Source organism: Athalia rosae, chromosome 2 (assembly GCF_917208135.1).
Source record: "Athalia rosae chromosome 2, iyAthRosa1.1, whole genome shotgun sequence".
NCBI classification, from domain to species: Eukaryota; Metazoa; Arthropoda; class Insecta; order Hymenoptera; family Athaliidae; genus Athalia; species Athalia rosae.
The window spans coordinates 8,930,640-8,949,662 of NC_064027.1; the positions used below are offsets into that span (position 1 = coordinate 8,930,640).

Here is a 19,023-nt window from a genome sequence, read left to right on the forward strand (position 1 = left end):
CATTTCGCTGTAACTCTTTGTCTGTAATCCTGATGATTATTACATCGTTCCCTAATGGAATACCTGTTTATTCTCAATGATGAAATTTCTTCATGCGATTGACGAGGAAGAATTTAAACGTAGAATGTCGTTTCAGTTGATGCGCATGTTTGTCATTGTTCAAATCATAAAGAAATCATCGACAAACATTTCTTAGAAAGAAAAATATTTAATACCTCAATTACTTGGATGTATACACATTGTGTAAAATTACACATTTCATACAAATCATATAAATGACTAGAATGGTTTTTAAGACTGTGTTCTTACTGTTATAACATAGTACGTGATGCTAAACATCAACTTACAGTGAGACAAAACGCTACATTTACAACAATTACATAAAGAATTAATGAAATCGTTGATCAACTGAAGTGATCTCTCTTTTTTGTCTCATTAATATTTTTCCCCGTTGTGTCTAGCATTTTGAAAAAAGAATATTGTTGCATTCGTTAAATATCTATTAAGGCAAATTTCTATAGGCAAAGATTGAGCCATTTTACACGAACAACTCCTACAATTTAAAACAACAGCATGAAGTTTAACAAAAATACAAATATTAGCAATAATATAATAATTATTGCTAATATAACTATGCAAATAGCCGTATATGCATCTAAAATATAAATCTACAAAGCATAATCCTTCCTTATTGCGCGTGCGGAATAGTGATATGATTAGAATAAAATTTGTCTTGTATACATGACAAAGTATTGATCTGAAATTTCATTTACAGAGAGACAATGATAAATTTGACGAAAATATGAATTCTTAACACAGAGAAAATCGAGTTTTACTAATTGCAGATTATGAATTGATATTATAGATCACGATATTTTTGTCATGCGAATATCATTTTGTTGATACCTGGTACAAACCTGTAAATGATAGTACAATAGTATTCTAGCACATGCGTCAAATTTTACATTGATCACACATTATTTTGCTTAACATTAAACTACGATTACAGTTTGTAGTGGCATTGATATGAAGTTTCAGAGCCTATAACTTCTCATAATACACCTCTATTGATGCAATAATAAATAAGCTAATTTATATTGTACAAAATGTCGGATTACATGTCTGAATGTTCCTTAGTATTACAGTATATTGGGTTATTTACAATTATTGTGATAATGTTTGTATATGGCTACAAAAGTAGTCTAACGAACAAATGATACTTTCAAATTGAGAGTTTCACGTCATAACGTTCTAATGTATTGAAATTCTTGAAATAGGAATTGGAAACTACACCGAATATATATGTGTAGTTACATGTCACTTTGTTCATTGATCACATACTCTATATCATATGATATCACATACTCCTCTCACTTCGCCATAACCCTTCAACTCAAGTTATGAAAAAGGTGGGTCACAATGTCTACAAACACTAATGTAACAATATCTATCCTCAGAACGATGAAGTGTACCCTAATGACCATTGCTGCGTAAAGGAGGTTTCAGCAAATTTCAACACCAACCTTTATACTTCCATTGAGCAATAATGTTGGAGATAGTAGAACAAGAAAAGATCAACAATAACAGCTATTCAAAGTGAGCTTGATAATGGTATTTTTTTTTCTTCTAAAGACATGAAGGAATAATGATTATTTTTCAATTTACTCACAGAAATTCCTCTCCCTCAAGAACTATTTTTGTTTCACTTTTTTTTGGTCCAAAATTATATAAATATGGTTATTTGTTATCTAGTTGCAAATTCGTATTGGATCATTTTTTCTAAACATTTTGATATCTGAACTTTAGCAAAAGTTAGGGCCATTATTGTTTTACTACATTTTATATTATTAAATCTATAGACCTAGGCTATTTTAGTTAGTTTTCCTTTCGAACTACAGTATAATACAATCATAACAACCTACAACAGTTTTAATCCAATCAATAGTTTAGAACTGTGACATATTTGAGCTTTTATAATATTGGAGTTAGAAGTATACGTTAGTCAACCATAACGTGATCATGAAATATTTGGTCAGTAAATGGGGATATTCCATTTCCGAATAACATTCACATGTAACAACGTACTGTTACTAACTCTTCAAATAATTTATCATAACTATAATTTACGTACTTCGTACATCTATTATTAGTTAGAACTACACGTTTAGTACGGAATATTCCAACGCATCTAATTTGGCTATGGAATACTGACATTAAACGCCTATTTTTACTCAGGCTTTGACAATAATTTTTTCAGTATTATTTGTTAATAACTATAAGTCTAATTTCAAGTAATACTCATATTATTTGACACTGATCTTAAATTTTTACCATCAAAAAATATATACCTATAACAGGATGGTTTCTCTTTTGTTTTTCTCCTCCTCTTTTTATTAGATTCATATGATAGCTCGAAGCTGATTTTTTTCTTTTTCTCTTTTGCTTAATATTGGAATTCAAAATTCACAATGTCTGGCTAGATAAAATTTTTTTAAATGGTTTTGGTAACTTTCAAGATACCTCACAGCTTATATTTTGATGAATTCTTCTTTTATCAAAAAATTTGAGACTCAGAGGCGTGCTACTATGATATTAATTTGCATTGAAAAGTAATAGTGAATTCGTACCATTTGCGAATGGGAATCATTTAGATTTTAAATATTCAAAATTCAACAAAGTTGTAGATGAATTTTGTGATAGACTTCTCAAGTATATTTATGTAGTTTCAAAACTTTTGCTTATGATTTCATGACTTTGTCCCGCAATGTCTTTTTCTATATTTACCCCAATTTCCGAGCTCTGCTCATCTTCAATCCCGGCACACTGTTTGAATGCCTTCAGGACTTCGTCTTCCAAGGTGGGATCCAGAAGAATATCCATGGATTTTGTACCATTTTGACTATACTCTTGGAAAAGATTTCGAGCTAATTTCCATACTTCCCTATTATTATTGATTACTTCCACAAGAGGCTCCGCAGCCGGAAATAAATCAGCCAAATTTCTGGAAGTGAAAAATGAATAGATGTCAAAAGTTTTCATCTGGCAACAAATCCTATAATATATCAATATTTCCAAAATTTCTAACAGCAAAAAGCCGAAATCAATTCAGCAGATTTGCCTCACCTAAAAAGTGGTAGTGCTAAATTTGTGATGAACTGTACTTGAAGATCTGGGATGGAGGCGCGCTCTCGATCCATCATCTCGATTGGAGCGGTGCCCATACTCTTCTCTAAATCGCCTTGTGAGAAGAATTCGTCATAAATTTGTTCCTTCAAAAAATCGAATGGTTAATTTACTTTCTCACAGGTGGCCCAGATTTGATGATTCTAACAAATGATTTGATACGCACTGCAGTTTTCTTTGTCACTCTCCAAGTTTTAGTCTGATCGCTAAGATCACAGCATGTCATAAACATGGCTAAGAGAAGCTTCCTTTGTGTTGGGTCATCTTTATTGTATCCAGCTAAAATCATCTCACGTTGTTGTTCAGCTGTACGGAAGTGAGATGCTAAATCAGTAGACAAGATATTATTCCGCAATAAGTCTAATACTTCGCTATATTCTTCACTCGATAAACTCTCAAAAATATTGCAACCATCTGTATTCAAAATGCACATGGACTGTGCCAAGTGATGCCTCTGTAAGGTGTAAATATATTTTATGAGCAGATTGTAATACAGTACTGTGATTGCGAACATAACATGTATGATTATTATTGCTTTCTTAATTACTGTGTAAAAATCATTAGCAAAATTTCGACCATATCCATCTGTGTGAAATATATTCAAAGTTATAGCTGATTCGAACCTTTTTCAATATCACTTAGAGCATCAAGTAATACTCACTTCCATAACAGATCCTTCAGAACTATACAGGCTCGCGAGAACTGTACCGCATTTAGTTTGAAAAGAATTGTTAGTTCCTCTGTGGTCGATGTCATGGCAGAGACAAGATACCAGGAATGCTAACCCTTGCAAAGGTGTTATATAGCCATCTTCAATAAGTTTTAGATTTACTATCAATAAGTATGCAAAATGAGCTACAGAAAATGCATGAACCCAATTATGGTAGGGGGCATCTCTGTATCCTTTTTTTACAAATAGTATAAATCTGTAAAAATACATTTCATATGATGAAATCGAAACATCGGATTTTTTTCTGTTTTTCAAATGTAACTTCTTTCTTCTAGATATCAGATTTGATCTTATTCTAATCAAATTGGCCCTTGTATTGCGATATTTGTAGGTCGCATGAATTGAAGACGTTACCTGGCCAGCGTAGTTTTCTTAATTCTCCAATGCTTGATGAATCCTAATTCCTTAAACATTTTGAATACATAGCATGGCATGTGTTTATAAGGTACACTCCGTGGACTGAAATGAAATTTGTCAAAGTCTTTAATACTGTGATCATCGCGACAATTTAATAGGGACTGAACCGACTCTGCCTCCACCTAAAACATTGAAAGATCAAAATATGTACCATAAATAAGAGCACAGCCAACTTCAGACATTCCAAAGCCTTAATTTTTTTTTATGTTTAAGCATAAGTTTTTATGTGCCTGCACGGAAATGTACAATGCCACATCTAGCTAATTTTGATGAACTCAATCGAACTTTAAAAAAATTTTATTGGTTCATGATCAGATGAATTGTATTTGATAGCTTTGCTTCAACTATTTTAGTTTTCTTCTGTGTCGAAATATTTTTATAAAACATCTATTAACAAAATGAATCAGAAGACTCTAGTCAATGTGGAGAACCTCCACTCTGGCGTATCAATTACACTTGTTTTTAATATAAGATTATAATTACATTACCTGCTGCATTCACCAATGGTAGGATTAAAAAGAGAAAAACTATATTCAATGATCGGTGGGCGTATTTCTAAATAGATAAATACTTTCACTGTCGGCAGTTACTGATTTTTTTTTTCCTTATTTCTCAAATCATTGTGAAATTTTACTGGTTGTAACTTCAATAATCTAACTCAACTAAAACCAGAGTGTTGTCACAATGAATTCTGAATGAGACCAATGTATTGATTTACAATATATTTCTGAAATATTTTTGAGTAAAGTATTTCCAATTTGTTGATACTAACCTTCATATGGTACATCATAAGTTCATTGCTGAGCTTATTTCTTGCCTGTGCATCTTGAATTTTTTTATAAACGATGCTATGCATTATGGATATACCGCAATAAATACTGAAAGCCGTTGCAACTTCTTCGTCACATACATCGAAATATAATCCATTCATCTTATTGCACAACTGGGCAACTCCTGGAAGGAAAAAAAGAAGTTCGTGAAATTTTTTCTATTACTTAATTATTTCTTCTACGTTGATTCAAAAGACTTTTTTTGCACCGTATCTTCCCGTAACCCATTGTACATGGAATATGCATAAATGAAGGGATGTTTTTAGATTTACCAATAATTCCATTTTCATCTCGAATAGGAAAACAAAGAATATTCCTTGTTTTGAATCCTGTGACTTCATCTATGCCTCTGTAAAATAGTGGATGGTCGTAGGCATTCCTGATATTGAGTAGTTTCCCTGATGATGCAACATGACCTGCTATCCCTTGACCACGAGCTATTCTCATTTCCTTAACCGACTGAAACAGATAATAGTTTGTACAATCGTATACACCAACGTATTAGAATTGAAGCTTTGTTAGCAAAAACGATAGACAAGAGCTGTGCACGAAAAAAAAGTATGTTTTTTTTCACTTGTTGGCCGGTATGATGTTTGGAATTGTTGCTTACGTCTCTTGTAGACACGCCATCAAACACTTTAGCGACTAGGTCTTGCTGTTCGGGGTCAAGTAAAAATAACGAGCATCTCTCTGCATTAGTTAACTTTCTTGCTTCTGCCATGATCTCGCGTAAGAGGTCAGACAAATCTCCTGAAAATTGTGAAAACCATTTTTCAACAACTGAAGCTTACATTAGATAATCAGAGCTGATACCTGATAATTCATTATCTTATGTAATGAATGAAGAAATATAAGAAATTTATTGTATTATAAAGAACCTTTAGAAAGAAAACTCCACGATTTATATGCAACATTGAGAGATAGATGGAAAAAAAATAAGGGAATCCCTTTGTTCAAGCGAATGTGGATCTGTAATGTACCTAAATGTGTGAATAACTTTCTGGATACCGCGAGGAGATCTTGGCACTGTAATTTAAGTCGTGTTTCTTCTTGACATTTCAAAGTGCTCAACAATAGACCCAAGCAGTACCTGAAAAATTGTTTTATGTTACAGCACTTTATGTGATATAATTTTAAATCCATACAAAGTCACATGCTGCCGTTTCAACTACTAGAAATATTAGCATTATTTGAGTTGAAGCTGGTACAGTTTACATATTTCTAACTATTTACTGTATGTAGTTTTTAGCACCTTCAATTTGAACAATTACTCATAGATGATAAGCCAATGTAACATGAAAAGGAGACTCACTTGAAACACTCCTGGACCATCTTGGTACACATGTATTCAGCATTATCCCTGTCTGCACAATTCACAAGGCACACGACAAGGGCAATATGAGGCTGAACCGGATGCTGTACCGGAATGCACAGAAACAAATCTGGTACAGGATTCACAACTGAATGAAGATGGTGCAACAGTTCTTGATCGAGTTCAGTTGCATTAGCTGTTACAGATCTACGATGTCTAACAGCTTTGTGCAATACATGATTCAGTACCTGAAATAAATAATGCTGCAATTATACAACTTAATATTCCAAGTTAATTTGTCAAGTTGTACAACCATCAACGAAACATGAGAATTTCTCTTTCTCTTTCAAACTTAGGATGTATTTGACACTGTGTCATAAGCCAATTTCATTGTCTTTCAAGTTCTTGAGTTTACAAAAAGTATGAATAAATAAAATGAAAAATAAAATATAGAGAAATCTTCCGTAGCCAAAGTCCAGAAATAACTTCATATCCATATAAAAACATCAAGCCACACATGAAACAGTAACAACAAGCACATAACATCGTGTTGTTGTTACTAAGCCAAGGATTTGGGAATTTATCACACCACAAAGACCACAGACATTCATGACAAACAAAAAAGCTGACGACAACTCAGGATATATTTCCTGCTTCAACCTCAGGTTGAAAGTGACTGCTTTTTCAGATATGACCATAAACAATCATGTATAGTTGACTTGTGTTTTTGGCTATCGTGTACTAATAAGTAAAGACATGAGCTTGATTGAATATAAGTTCAGAATTGACTGGTGAACTAAAGACTGCGAATTGGCTAATTATTCTAGTGATCTTGATATTTGCTAAGTTGGATTTAGATAGGATTGACTAAAGTGAAGAGGAATAATATGGGCATAATTAGAGGCGATGAATGAAATTTGATTTTCAAAATCGTCTGGGTCATATTTCAACTGAGATCTGAAGAAAATCAATGCTTTACACTGGTGAATATTTTAGGCCGATACGCTAGTGAGATTACACACCAATGATATCAAGCGATAGGTTATCAGTACTTATAAAATGACGTCTACATAAAACGGTGACGTAGTAATATAATACCAATGCAAATAAAAGATTATAAAGTTAAGATCAAACAGTGTACTATAAGAGTAGTTTCAATCTGATAATTATTAACTGATTCAGACTATTTTAATAACCACTTACTGGAATATAAGTTACAAAGTATATAAAAAACAAAATAATCTTAGAACAAAATTGGCTGTAGTAATTATGAGGGCCCTCAATCTGTGAACTAATATTGAATGAAATTCACTAATGCGGTAGTACTTTCACAGCTAGGAATGTTTGTATGGCTTCTATGAAATATCTATCATCATTCACTCAAGCTCATTTCAATAGCGATGTACTCCATGTTCCTGTACAATATAAAGATCCAAATGATCATAATTCGTTTTCAAACGTTAAAAAGATTTAATTGAGAGTCAAACTTCTGAGTAATGACTGGGTTCTAGCTGAATATTCAAGGCACGTTGAAACCCATTCAAATCTGAGAACTACGCGAATCTCTCACTAATGGAATTAGTAAAGCTTATTATCAACATTCATCGGTCTGATAAAGGGTTCATCATTAGAACCACTTCCAGAAATTATCAAAAATGGCACAACTTTTTCTCATGTTCAGCTTTACCGATTGCTACAGCCTGACATTTGAATTTGAATAATCCATTGCTTTCTGATGAAATATTTTGATTTCCATAAAAAGTTTCACAGCGTTTAAAGGCGCAGTATGCTGAGATTAAATTTTCAAATAATTGAATGCTACAAAGTATTGAAGGAGTCACACCGGATTAGATCATTAATTGTCATGTTAATTTTACCTCTTGTGTATCTTTGATCATGTTACGAATACTGAACGTGCATCTCATTTATATTCAGATCATGAATGAACACTTTTAGTGATAATTGAGCATTTTTAATTGGAAGTGTGTTTGAATGAATAATTCTAGGTATAAAAAAACTAACAATATCGAAATCAATCCCTTTTAAATGATTGGCAATGATGTAGATAATAAGAACAAAATTGTGTAGTAAGGTGGATTGTTCACTTGGATGGATGAGGTGCCATACACTCTTTTATTTATAAGTGAGATCCTATCATTTTATCATTCTTAGTAGTTTATGAGAGGGATTCAAGAAGATTGATTGGCAATATTATCAAGGGATTTTACTCGGCATATTCAAGACTATTACGTCATACTTATGTGATAGAGCAATATAAACGCAACAAAAGTGAACACAAGCTGTCCAGCAAGTGAATTTAACTACTCATCAGTTTTTAGGAGCTGTTGACTTTTGCAAGCTATATTTGCGTATACACAGCGAATAACTGTACGCATTTTATGAGTATCGAATAATCGAGTTTAACAAGATATGTGATCCTGAAGTAGCTATTATCTGTCAGTAGTTTAGATTTAATACAAAAGACAAGCATTTTCTACAGACTAACATCTTGAGGATACGCAAGACTTTTTCACCGATACCACAGCAAATCCTTTATACTTGACATAAATCCATTGTCATAAACTTAGAGAAAGGTCTTCCTTAAGTGGACATATCAATACCATTGTGAAATATTTATCAATTGAATATAGGTAGTACCAAGGACCTTTGAATATAACTGTGCACATAAAATAACTAATTGTGAGTGATCTTTACTTTGAAAATCTATGAGGATTTTTCAATTCAATAAACATAAAAATAAGTTATTCAACTTAGTACAGTCATTGAGTGATTTGGGTGATTCAATGGAAACATCAAGCTTCAAAGGCCAAACATCGGTTGATATCTAAACATATTTTATTGTCAATTGTTAGACATATTCATTTAATGACTAGCTGTACAAGGCTAGCTATACTTTGTATATTAGTATAAAAGGCTATTAGGCCATTACTGGTTGCATGATCGATGGCTATGAGTACCACTAATATTTAATGTCACTATTGTCTCGGTGATTACCAAAGGCTTTCAATTCTCCCAATTGCCTGAGTACTCAACTAATTGTAGTTAGGTAATCGTTTTTCTGTGGACCTCAATTCTCTGAAGTTTATTTTTGTAATCGACAAATTCTAGAGTAGAAATATTTTTGAAGAGGCGGATAATCCCGTAAATTGCTAATAATGTCGCAGTTATATGATGTTTTGCGGATGCCTACGTTCATAGCTATCATTACATTACCTACAAACGGGTCTAAATAATACATTATCTTAATTGAAATTAATTGACTCTTTATATCCATCGGACAATTGCTCAAAATAGGTGCTAAAATGTTAAGAGCATCACATCGATCAAAATGACCATTACACAAAATTTGGCACTTGCCTTTTTACTACGTTACTCTTAGTTCAACAATATGTGCGCTTATCTTAATCCTTGTGTCAGTCACTCTCAATCCGTCACACCTAATGTCTCTAAATCGATACTTAATTATAATGGCATTCGCAATAACACAGATTTTAATGCACAACAGGTCCATCGATAAGGAAGGTTGTTTTTTGAGGCCATAAATCGAATACAACTAGTGAACCGAATCAAAGATATAGAATTCTTTGTATGATCACTTATGTGCATAGTAAGTAAAAATCTCATGTTAGTAGGTGCTGGTAAAATGCCTGTTATTTAAAACATCTAAATGGCAGAGTAAAGATTGGGAGATTGGGAGCTTTGTACTATATGCGAATATGAGTCTCCTGTTTTGTGAGAGTGGAATAGCACAGCCTACATAGGTAAATATTGGTGTGTAGTTAAGGTGCTCAAGAACCTTGACATTGATTATTTTTTTAATTTCTCCAAATGACCCATAACGTGCAAGTTATCTGAAAAATGATCCTCTTGGGTAATAACATGAAAGCTTGTTGAATGTGAGCATATTTTCTTACGTAAGAAAATTAAGTATCTAGGAATTTGCGACACACACTATAACCGGATAGACGAGAGGTAATTTGGCGAATTCAATTTACTAAAAAAGTTGTATACTTTTACGTGAACTTCGAACGTAGATACGTAATTAAAACATTTTCCCCTATGTGCTGAAGGTGTGAATAAGGCTCTCCCAAAATAATTTAGGAGCCATTCGCGCTAACAAGTTAATTATATGAATTTGAGTAACGTCAATTACCACATTTCAAGAAGTAAAATGAACGTTTCTTTGGAAATCTAATACTTGAAATGTGAAAAATAACATTCTCAATCAAATCACTAACGTCTGAAAGTGAGCACCAGATTGTGAGACTTCATTCAAACTCAAAATAGTTTTGTTGAAAGTACGCACTTATCATTCAATAAGGCAACCGAAAACAAATCCATCAATTATATTGCCTACATGGAAATATGATTGCTCCAATCGGTTCACTCAGCAAAATGAAAAATAAACAATAACACATGTAGAAGTTCGTGCTTGGAGGCATGCTCCAAGAGCATGAAATGAATTCCAATAGGTATTAGAGTCGATTGGGAACATCAAGATAAAAATAATAGCTGTTCAATTAACAGGAGATAGAATTCTGCCAACTTGTTGCAATGGTTTAGAACAGTAAACTAGATTTCATAGTTAGTGTTCAATTTCAACAGTCATGATGATGTTAAAACATTGATACAAAGTAGTCTAGTGCTTTTGTGTACTATCACATCCAATACATAATATACATTAATACAAGTACTTCATAGTAAAAATTAGGGTAAAATATCTAAACACTAAATGTTGACCTATAACATTTTGAAAGTGCGGAAGCTCAGAGGCAGGTAGGATCGGCTAATGAGACAATGTTTGACTTGTGCCTGTTATCTGATATGCGTGCCAAACAAAACTGAGGTGTTACATAGCCATGGATTAATGCTCCACATGTGCTAGTACTATCAAACTAACGTAAACCTGGTTCTAATTCCTGACTGATTGATATTCATAACTTGCATTCAATGAAGGTCGCTCAAACGTTCAATCAACTTGAACATTATTTCGACCCAAGATATTTAACACCAAAAAGCACGACAACTGTGCGTAATATTATATCAGTTGCTCCTGCGTTTTATCAATTTATTAAGCAATAAACTCGTTATTGTACTACAAAAGGACAAGCGTCAACAAACAAGGGATGGTTTGCGGAAATAATGGATTGTTAGGCAGAGTATAATTTGACCAAGTGTTGAATTACTACATAAATTAACACAAAAAGAAAATACCTAAATAATGAATATTACATTGGATTGGCTTACTGGAAACCTAAGCTCTCTCTCAAGAATCTTCTCACCCACCACATGTATCACCATCTCCTCCGTTTCTACTAGAATCGGAGCTAGAAAGACGACTTTTGATTCGGTAGCTGATTGTAACTGAAATCAAAAATACATAGGAATAAAATATTTGAAATTGTGATCACATGTCGAACATGTATGGTAATAAAATTTCCAAACAAATTTTCGTAGCTCGAAAGATCGTTCTGATATAAATGATTATTTTAAGCAGTGCAGGTAGATAAACAGAGTCATTTGAAGTGATTCATTTTCATACTGCGAAGACAGTGACGTTGGGTACATAAATTTATAGAAATTAAATATTTTTGACAAATACTTGTAATATTCCTAAATATGTACTTGACACAATTTTATGAACCTTAAATCAATCTATGTTCTGTCTTGTTATGTTTTGCCAAGATAAATAGTTTTCCAGAATTCTCTGAATGAAAACTGATTAATAGTTCGATTGGTGAAATGTTGTTCAACTCTTATCTAGGAATATTCAGAAGCTGTGACTGCTAAATGCTACTGAAAATTCTTGAGTGAATTGGCTATTGACCCAACTGAGTAGCATGGATTTGCGAAATTTCGCATGCAAGCCACTCGCATATGCTACAACTTGGAGGCCTCGTTGATGACAAATTCTTTAAATATAATAGTATGATTACAAGCTCATTTTAGAATGAATTATAGACATATCAGGTTAAAAGTAAACATGCCAACTAACTTTGATACTTTTCACTTTGAATAAATTTTGAAGATCATGAGTAAACATGATATTAGATAATGTGAAATATAGCAAGGAATTAATAAAATTAGACGTATATATGTAAACACGTATTCATAAACATTTCGTCGGGAGCCCAAAAAGATAAAAATCAAAATAAAATCGGAAATTACTACGTCGTAAAAAATTTGAAATGAAAACATTGAAACCAGACGTTGTTTTCACTGGTTCACCTAATATTTACAGTGTTGGCACATATTCCAGAGACGCAATAAATGAAACAAACAAAAATGTACATACCTACCTCCGAGGCTCCGGATAAAAGCTGATACGAGGGATATAGGCTTATACTGGAGAAATATAACACAAGTTATAACCATTTTAGGTTATACACTTGATTAATCTACCGAATGACATGTGCTTATATTTTTTATGAATAATGACACTTACGTAGCTGTTCAATTTCTGTTGGACTATATTACATGGAACGTCAGCAAGGTCCTGTAACAGGGAAAGAATGCTCTCGGGGTCGCTAGCCTTCAAGTTCAAGGAAGTCATTTTTCTTTCGATGCGCGACCTACCGCAAAACTCGCCTATGCATAGTACATCACAAAAGAAAATGCTCAACAGTCGTCTGAACATTAAAAAAAAAAAATGTTACAATTTAATGGGTTTCAAATTTTATGCAATTCGTCAATTGTATCCACTCCACGTGAAACTTTAAATTCCCATTTGAAGAGCTTCTGTTTTCTTGAGAGAAAGACAAGTACATCTCAACCTTCGGAGTACCTCTCTCCACCAGGTCGGCGGAGCTACTGAAAAGCTAATACTGAAAACAAAACAAGCCACCTTGTCGTACGTGCCAAGTTCAACAGGAATTTGCTACTGGGCTCTGGAGGTGGGGAACTCGCTTTTCCAGGGCCGAAAATCTGGGGTCCTTAATTATTTTCTTCGCTCCTTATCAATATCGATGCGCGTTATTTATTCTCGTCGGAATTCAACAACGTTCAAATTATTTATCATTTTTATACCGCAAAAAACATCATATATTTAATGATACCATTGAGAACGATCAAGGATCGTTGTAATTAATTGCCAATGAAAGTGCACATGAAGATTGAAATATCGATAATAATGTATCACTGTGTTAAAAGTTATGAATATTACAATCATACATAAATAATTATAATATACCTATAACTCTGCTATTTGCTGATTTGAAGCATTGAGCAACTATACTTATTAATACGAAGTATAGTTACTCAATGCGCTATAGTTGCTCAGTACATCTCTCTCTGAGGCGCATTCAAAAATCATGAATTCTCGCGCGTTTCCGGCAGGTGCAATGGCGCGCTCCGCGTGTCCGTAGCACTGAACTATATTGGTCCGTGGTCGTTATGGTGATGAACCACCGAGTGAACCACAGACCTTAGCGATGAACCAGATGAACGCGAACCAGGGGGGGACAGTTGGCTCCATGTTATATTGTTGAGAATTCTTGAAGAGATCAATAGCGGCTAGAAGCGGGGTGACGCCGCGCTATCACACAGCCGGCTTTTTCTTTACGGAAGTATTCAGTTTTGACAAAATCATTTCACCCGTATGAAGTCGATATTGTAATTCCATAATGAACAAGGTATGTGAAATCGAAAGTATAGTTATTATAAAATAAACTCAATCAACTGAAAAATAAAACTGACCTCAACGGTCGGCTTTCATGGAGTGCAAAGATGGCGTCAAATTTAGACAGAAAACAAATTATATTTTTCCATTTTAGTTTTGTGATACATTACCGATATATTCAAAACTTATACGTCAATTGATTTTACGGCCCTCTAAATTTTTTATATTGACGCAGACCTCAGGACTTCCTATTCGCAGACTTGACTCATCAAAATTGGGTGAAGGTTGAAATGTTACGCTAAAAAATTCATGCGTCTAAATTATCAGCTAGTTTGCCGTACCCTCAACCTTTCACAACAGAATATCATGCATAACTATAACCTGCAAACAGTCGATTTTGTGATTCAACGTTTGAGATTTTTCAAGTTTTCGAATTAATCTAAAGCGAGATATTTTATACGCAACCCAACAACGGACTAATTAACATCGAATCGCTCCGACAATCGAAGAGACATGAACAGATCAGAGTCCCACAGATTGTTTTTATTATCGCTGAATTTCCATGAATAACACATAGTTTGTAAATCTCCTACATACTGCTATTACATTTTATCGGCATCATGACGAAATTTTTGTGTAGATGTCACGTTACCCATCTGACTGCAAGATCTATGTAGGCGATCTTGGAAGTAACGCAACGAAACAGGAGCTAGAAGATGCTTTCACGTATTATGGACCCCTGAGAAATGTCTGGGTGGCACGAAACCCACCTGGATTTGCCTTTGTTGAATTTGAAGACCCCCGTGATGCGGAAGATGCAGTCAGAGGACTAGATGGGCGAACCATTTGTGGCCGGAGAGCGAGGGTTGAACCCTCAAATGGGAAAAGATTAAGGGATCGTGGCGGCCCCTCGAGACGTGGAGGTGGAAGACCTTTTCACCCTGAAGACCGATGCTACGAGTGTGGCGAAAGAGGGCATTATGCTAGAGATTGTCCAAGACACCGTGGTTCTCGCAGACGCAGGTTCGTCCCTTGTACCAATATCTGTTCATATTTATTGCGTAAGTTGAATATTTTCAGGGCGAGTTACTGAAATATCAAATAGGGGGAGTCTTTAGTGTTTATATCACAATGACGGTAGAATCCCCTCCTATGTTCATTATGACTGTTGATACAATGACTGATTAATTTCTGTGGTCTGACTGATATTGTTCTTCTTGAATGCAAATTGTATTTATTCCTCAGTGTTATCATTATCACGTTCTATGGGTGAAATGAATTATTCATCTTTATCTCGTAATTAATTGCATTGAGACTGTAGCCACAACGAGAGTAATCATTGATTGTGTCCTAAAATTTTATTTATTCTATTGATATTCCCTTGGCAGCAAGTCATTTGAAACTTAATTACTAAGAAAAGCCTTTTACTTTTTCGTCGCTATCCCCTAGGGTTTGAGTGATATGAAAAACTTATTCTCTTTTGGAACAGAACAATCTAACGATTGAGCAATAATCGCATATCATCTGAGATTTGATTGAAAGGAAAAAAAGGAATTAAAAAAGATAAACTTTCGGGGTAATCTTTCAAGTTGCTAAAATGAATCAAGTCAGGTCTCAAATAAAACTACTCCACCAGCGTATCGTTTTGAACTTGTTTTACATATTTTTTTTTTTTTTTTTGATTTTGGCTTTTTACTCCTTACAATATCAGTCTTCACTCGATAAATATGTTGCTCAATTTGCACCGAAAATCGACCCACAAGAAAAAAAGATTTTACTTTGTTTATGATTTTCATATACAAATATCACACACCCTATATTGGATGCATTTTGCTATTGCATAAAGCCTATTGAACTCGTTCATAATCGTTATTTTCGTAGTTCAGATCCTTATACATTAATTAAATGAAGGCAAAACAGGTGGATCCCTACCAGGCAGTTACCTCTCTCAGATGTAAGTGAGTGTGAAGTATAAGAAATAAAAAAAAATAATGAATGTTTTGAATAAGTGGTTGATGTGGGGAAAGCAAAGGAATGAAAAGTAAAAGTGATGCTAGGAAATAAATGAGTAAACTGGCAGAGGACGAAGCCGATGTAATCCTGCCCGTTATTTATAGGAGATGCGGCTGAACACAGACACACGCTTGAGAAATGTCTATCTACTGAGATTCTTGCGAGATTCGCCTTGGGTTCACTTTGTGACACACACACTGCGTAGAGTTACAGCATAGAGCACCCACCTACTTTGGGTTACCTTCTGCACTCTACGAGAAAGCGAGAGAAAGACAGAGAGAGAAAGAGAGAATCATGGCTGACGGAGTGACTAATTCTGCGCACTTCGGTACTTCACTGACCACTGACATCACCATAGACAGAGAGTTTGCTCACCTCGGCACGTCTGGTAGATCCAGCCTTCTTCTATCTGCTCGCTGTTCGCGCCTAGTCGTCGTAGTACCATACGGGTCACTGAGAGACAATATCGTCTTTGAGCCATCTCGTCTAGCCACTCTCCGTCTGTCCGCCCGCCAGTCTGTCCATTCGTCCATCTGACCCTCGCGCGATTTCGTCAGCATATGTGTTCGCCCACTCTCCCATTCTCCTGGCCATTGCCTTCACGCGTACTTCGACCACCTTCTATAGGCTGCCTCAAATTATATGGTACATAAACAAAACAGTAATCAGATATATGGAAACATGGCAATGTTAGACTTTGAATACGACGAATTTGTTCTAGCGAACATCGTTGACCAAAAAGATTGATCAATTTCTACAAGGTCCCTATATTTCTAAACCAGATTACTTGATTCAGCATTCATCCATTAGAATCTGCCGTTCTGAGTTTTTCAATTGTTGATAAAATATTATATTGGTTAGTCTTTTTTGTCTCTGTATCTATTCAACGGACCAAAAACAAATTACTCGAATGCTGATTTTAATGGTGCATTGAGATGGATAATAATACCTAGGTAGGATTGTGTTACAAATTAATAATATGTAACAATGCATGTTGATATAAAATACTGTCGTACATCATAAACCAAAGGTCCAATGTCATCCTCAAATGACGAACTAACAAACTAACAATGCTAAGAAAGCATAAAGGCTCATTGGAATTTCGAGTAGTACAAGATCTGAAGTTGATGACTTTTTATACTTGAATGATCAAATATTCCTTTTATTGGGTAAAAATTAAATTGGTAAGTGAGTACGCAGCCTACCTATAAATGAAATGTGGAATTTCTGTCACAAGTAATATTTTCTAATTGGGATAACAATGAATATGCCGTTGTAATCAGTGAAGGAAAAAATACTAGAAATGGAGTATGTGCTCAAAGCATGCATATGAATTCCTAACAGTTTATTTTTTTTTATCAATTCAATACTTTTAAGTTTAAGAATAGGCTTACACATACCTAGGCACCGATCAAATGATCCATGTTTTAATGAAAAGTTCATTGTAGGTCTCCCTCCAGGTCTCGCTCACGATCTCGCAGCAAGCACTCCAGGACACGTTCGCCATCGAGAAGCCCTTCCCGCCCCCGAGGAGGCCGAGATAGGGACCGTTCTCGTAGTAGGGCCAGGTCTGTTTCTAAAGATCGCAGCCCCCGTCGAACTAAATCCAGATCCCCGTCAAGGTCCCGCAGCAGGTAAACGGTAAACATCGGCAACTTGTATATAATAAAATATAATTGCAAGGCTCGGGAAAATAACACAACGAAAAAACTTTATGAAAAAATACATTTTGATTTGAAACGAATTATTTTCAATTCAAAATTTGAAAACTTGCAATATTATTTGTTTGAGACTTGTTGGTTGATGGAGCATTGAATTAAAAAAAAAATACTTGAATTATTATTACAGTAGCCGTCCGAATGGGGACCGAAATGGAAATGGCAAGGGTGATTAAAATTTATAACAAAGTCACTTAGGGTAGACATTGATTACCGTTAATAACAATGGCCCACTGTTCTATCAGATTTTCTCATTATTCCAAAAATATGTAAAATGTGAACCAACTTGAATTTTCATGAAGATATTTTCTCTTTGTATTGTAATAATAATTCTAAGGTTGAACACCTCCGAGTGAAAGTTTGAAAATATTCATAAACAATACGTGTTGACGATCAATAAAGAATAATAAATATAAAAAGTTTATGCCATAATCAAAGCATTTCAATCGTTCCCATTGCATTCTCTTTTCCTGGTACTCTGCCCTTGGCCTTTGGAGTGTATACATATGTATATGATAAACCAGCCTGACGGACCTTCATCCGTAAGATTTAAGGGGGGCAAAAAAACTAATGCAACGCGAGGGGTCGAAGCTGTTTCATGCACATGTGCACATGTGGTTAAGTCGACTTTTGGAAGAAAAAAAAATCTCTTTAAATTGTACTAGACCTGAGGAACTGTATTCGAAACGCACTGCTTCGGGGATTGAGAGATCAGAAAATTTATACTTGAGAAGCCGCCGCATCGGCGAGTAAATGCAAAATGCTTACTCAACGAATTTTTAAACTAGTGTATGAAACTTTGCAAGTATGTAATACGGTCAAGTATCGGTATTATCTTTTCTGTGCATCCGGTACAGTGGACTGCTTTCAACAATGCAATAGATACACCCGAAGATATCCCAATGACTTGTAAACATCGCAAGTTACTCGTTATAAAGATTATTCAAATAGTATCCGGACCATATTAGGTGGTTTTTATTATGCTCCTTATTGTTAGAAACATTGTTTATACATAATCATCATTGATTATCGGACCACTCGATCAGCTATTTTTCTCTTCGCTTAACGTCATGCATCGTTTACACAAGTGATAAGGCGCTTCTCGGTTTCTTTGGTTTAACGTATAAAGTAATCGGGCAATTTTTGAGAACGAAAATCGAGAAGCAAACCGTTCAGAAAAA

General features: G+C 34.6%; 2 protein-coding genes across 13 annotated transcripts; one reads left to right on the top strand and one right to left on the bottom strand.

The window, feature by feature from the left end:
- Positions 1-188: 188 nt before the first annotated feature.
- Positions 189-17,098, bottom strand: LOC105685005 (cGMP-dependent 3',5'-cyclic phosphodiesterase-like). Of its 7 annotated transcripts, none has more exons than XM_048649725.1 (13): positions 16,500-17,098; positions 11,726-11,857; positions 6,473-6,720; positions 6,141-6,250; positions 5,735-5,910; positions 5,433-5,619; positions 5,103-5,284; positions 4,819-4,821; positions 4,268-4,452; positions 3,845-4,109; positions 3,350-3,637; positions 3,124-3,269; positions 189-3,001 (listed from the first exon to the last, which is right to left on the bottom strand). In XM_048649725.1, the coding sequence occupies exons 2-13, from the start codon at positions 11,792-11,794 to the stop codon at positions 2,716-2,718; spliced, it is 2,145 nt and encodes a 714-aa protein (XP_048505682.1). In that variant the 5' UTR covers positions 11,795-11,857; positions 16,500-17,098; the 3' UTR covers positions 189-2,715. The 7 variants fall into 7 exon arrangements, with proteins under 7 accessions (XP_048505682.1, XP_048505681.1, XP_048505679.1 ...); XM_048649724.1 differs by lacking the exon at positions 16,500-17,098 and adding an exon at positions 12,939-13,331 and having other exon boundaries at positions 11,741-11,857; XM_048649722.1 differs by lacking the exon at positions 16,500-17,098 and adding an exon at positions 12,939-13,331.
- On the top strand, positions 13,927-18,274 carry LOC105685245 (serine/arginine-rich splicing factor 7-like). 6 transcript variants are annotated; one of them, XM_012399201.3, is made up of 4 exons: positions 13,927-14,124; positions 14,752-15,134; positions 17,585-17,758; positions 17,973-18,274. In XM_012399201.3, exons 1-4 carry the CDS (start codon positions 14,116-14,118, stop codon positions 18,016-18,018), a joined length of 612 nt encoding a protein of 203 aa, XP_012254624.1. In that variant the 5' UTR covers positions 13,927-14,115; the 3' UTR covers positions 18,019-18,274. The 6 variants fall into 6 exon arrangements, with proteins under 6 accessions (XP_012254624.1, XP_012254649.1, XP_020707253.1 ...); XM_020851594.2 differs by having other exon boundaries at positions 13,929-14,124; positions 17,573-17,758; positions 17,976-18,274; XM_012399217.3 differs by having other exon boundaries at positions 13,930-14,124; positions 17,573-17,765; positions 17,976-18,274.
- The last annotated feature ends 749 nt before the right edge of the window (positions 18,275-19,023 follow it).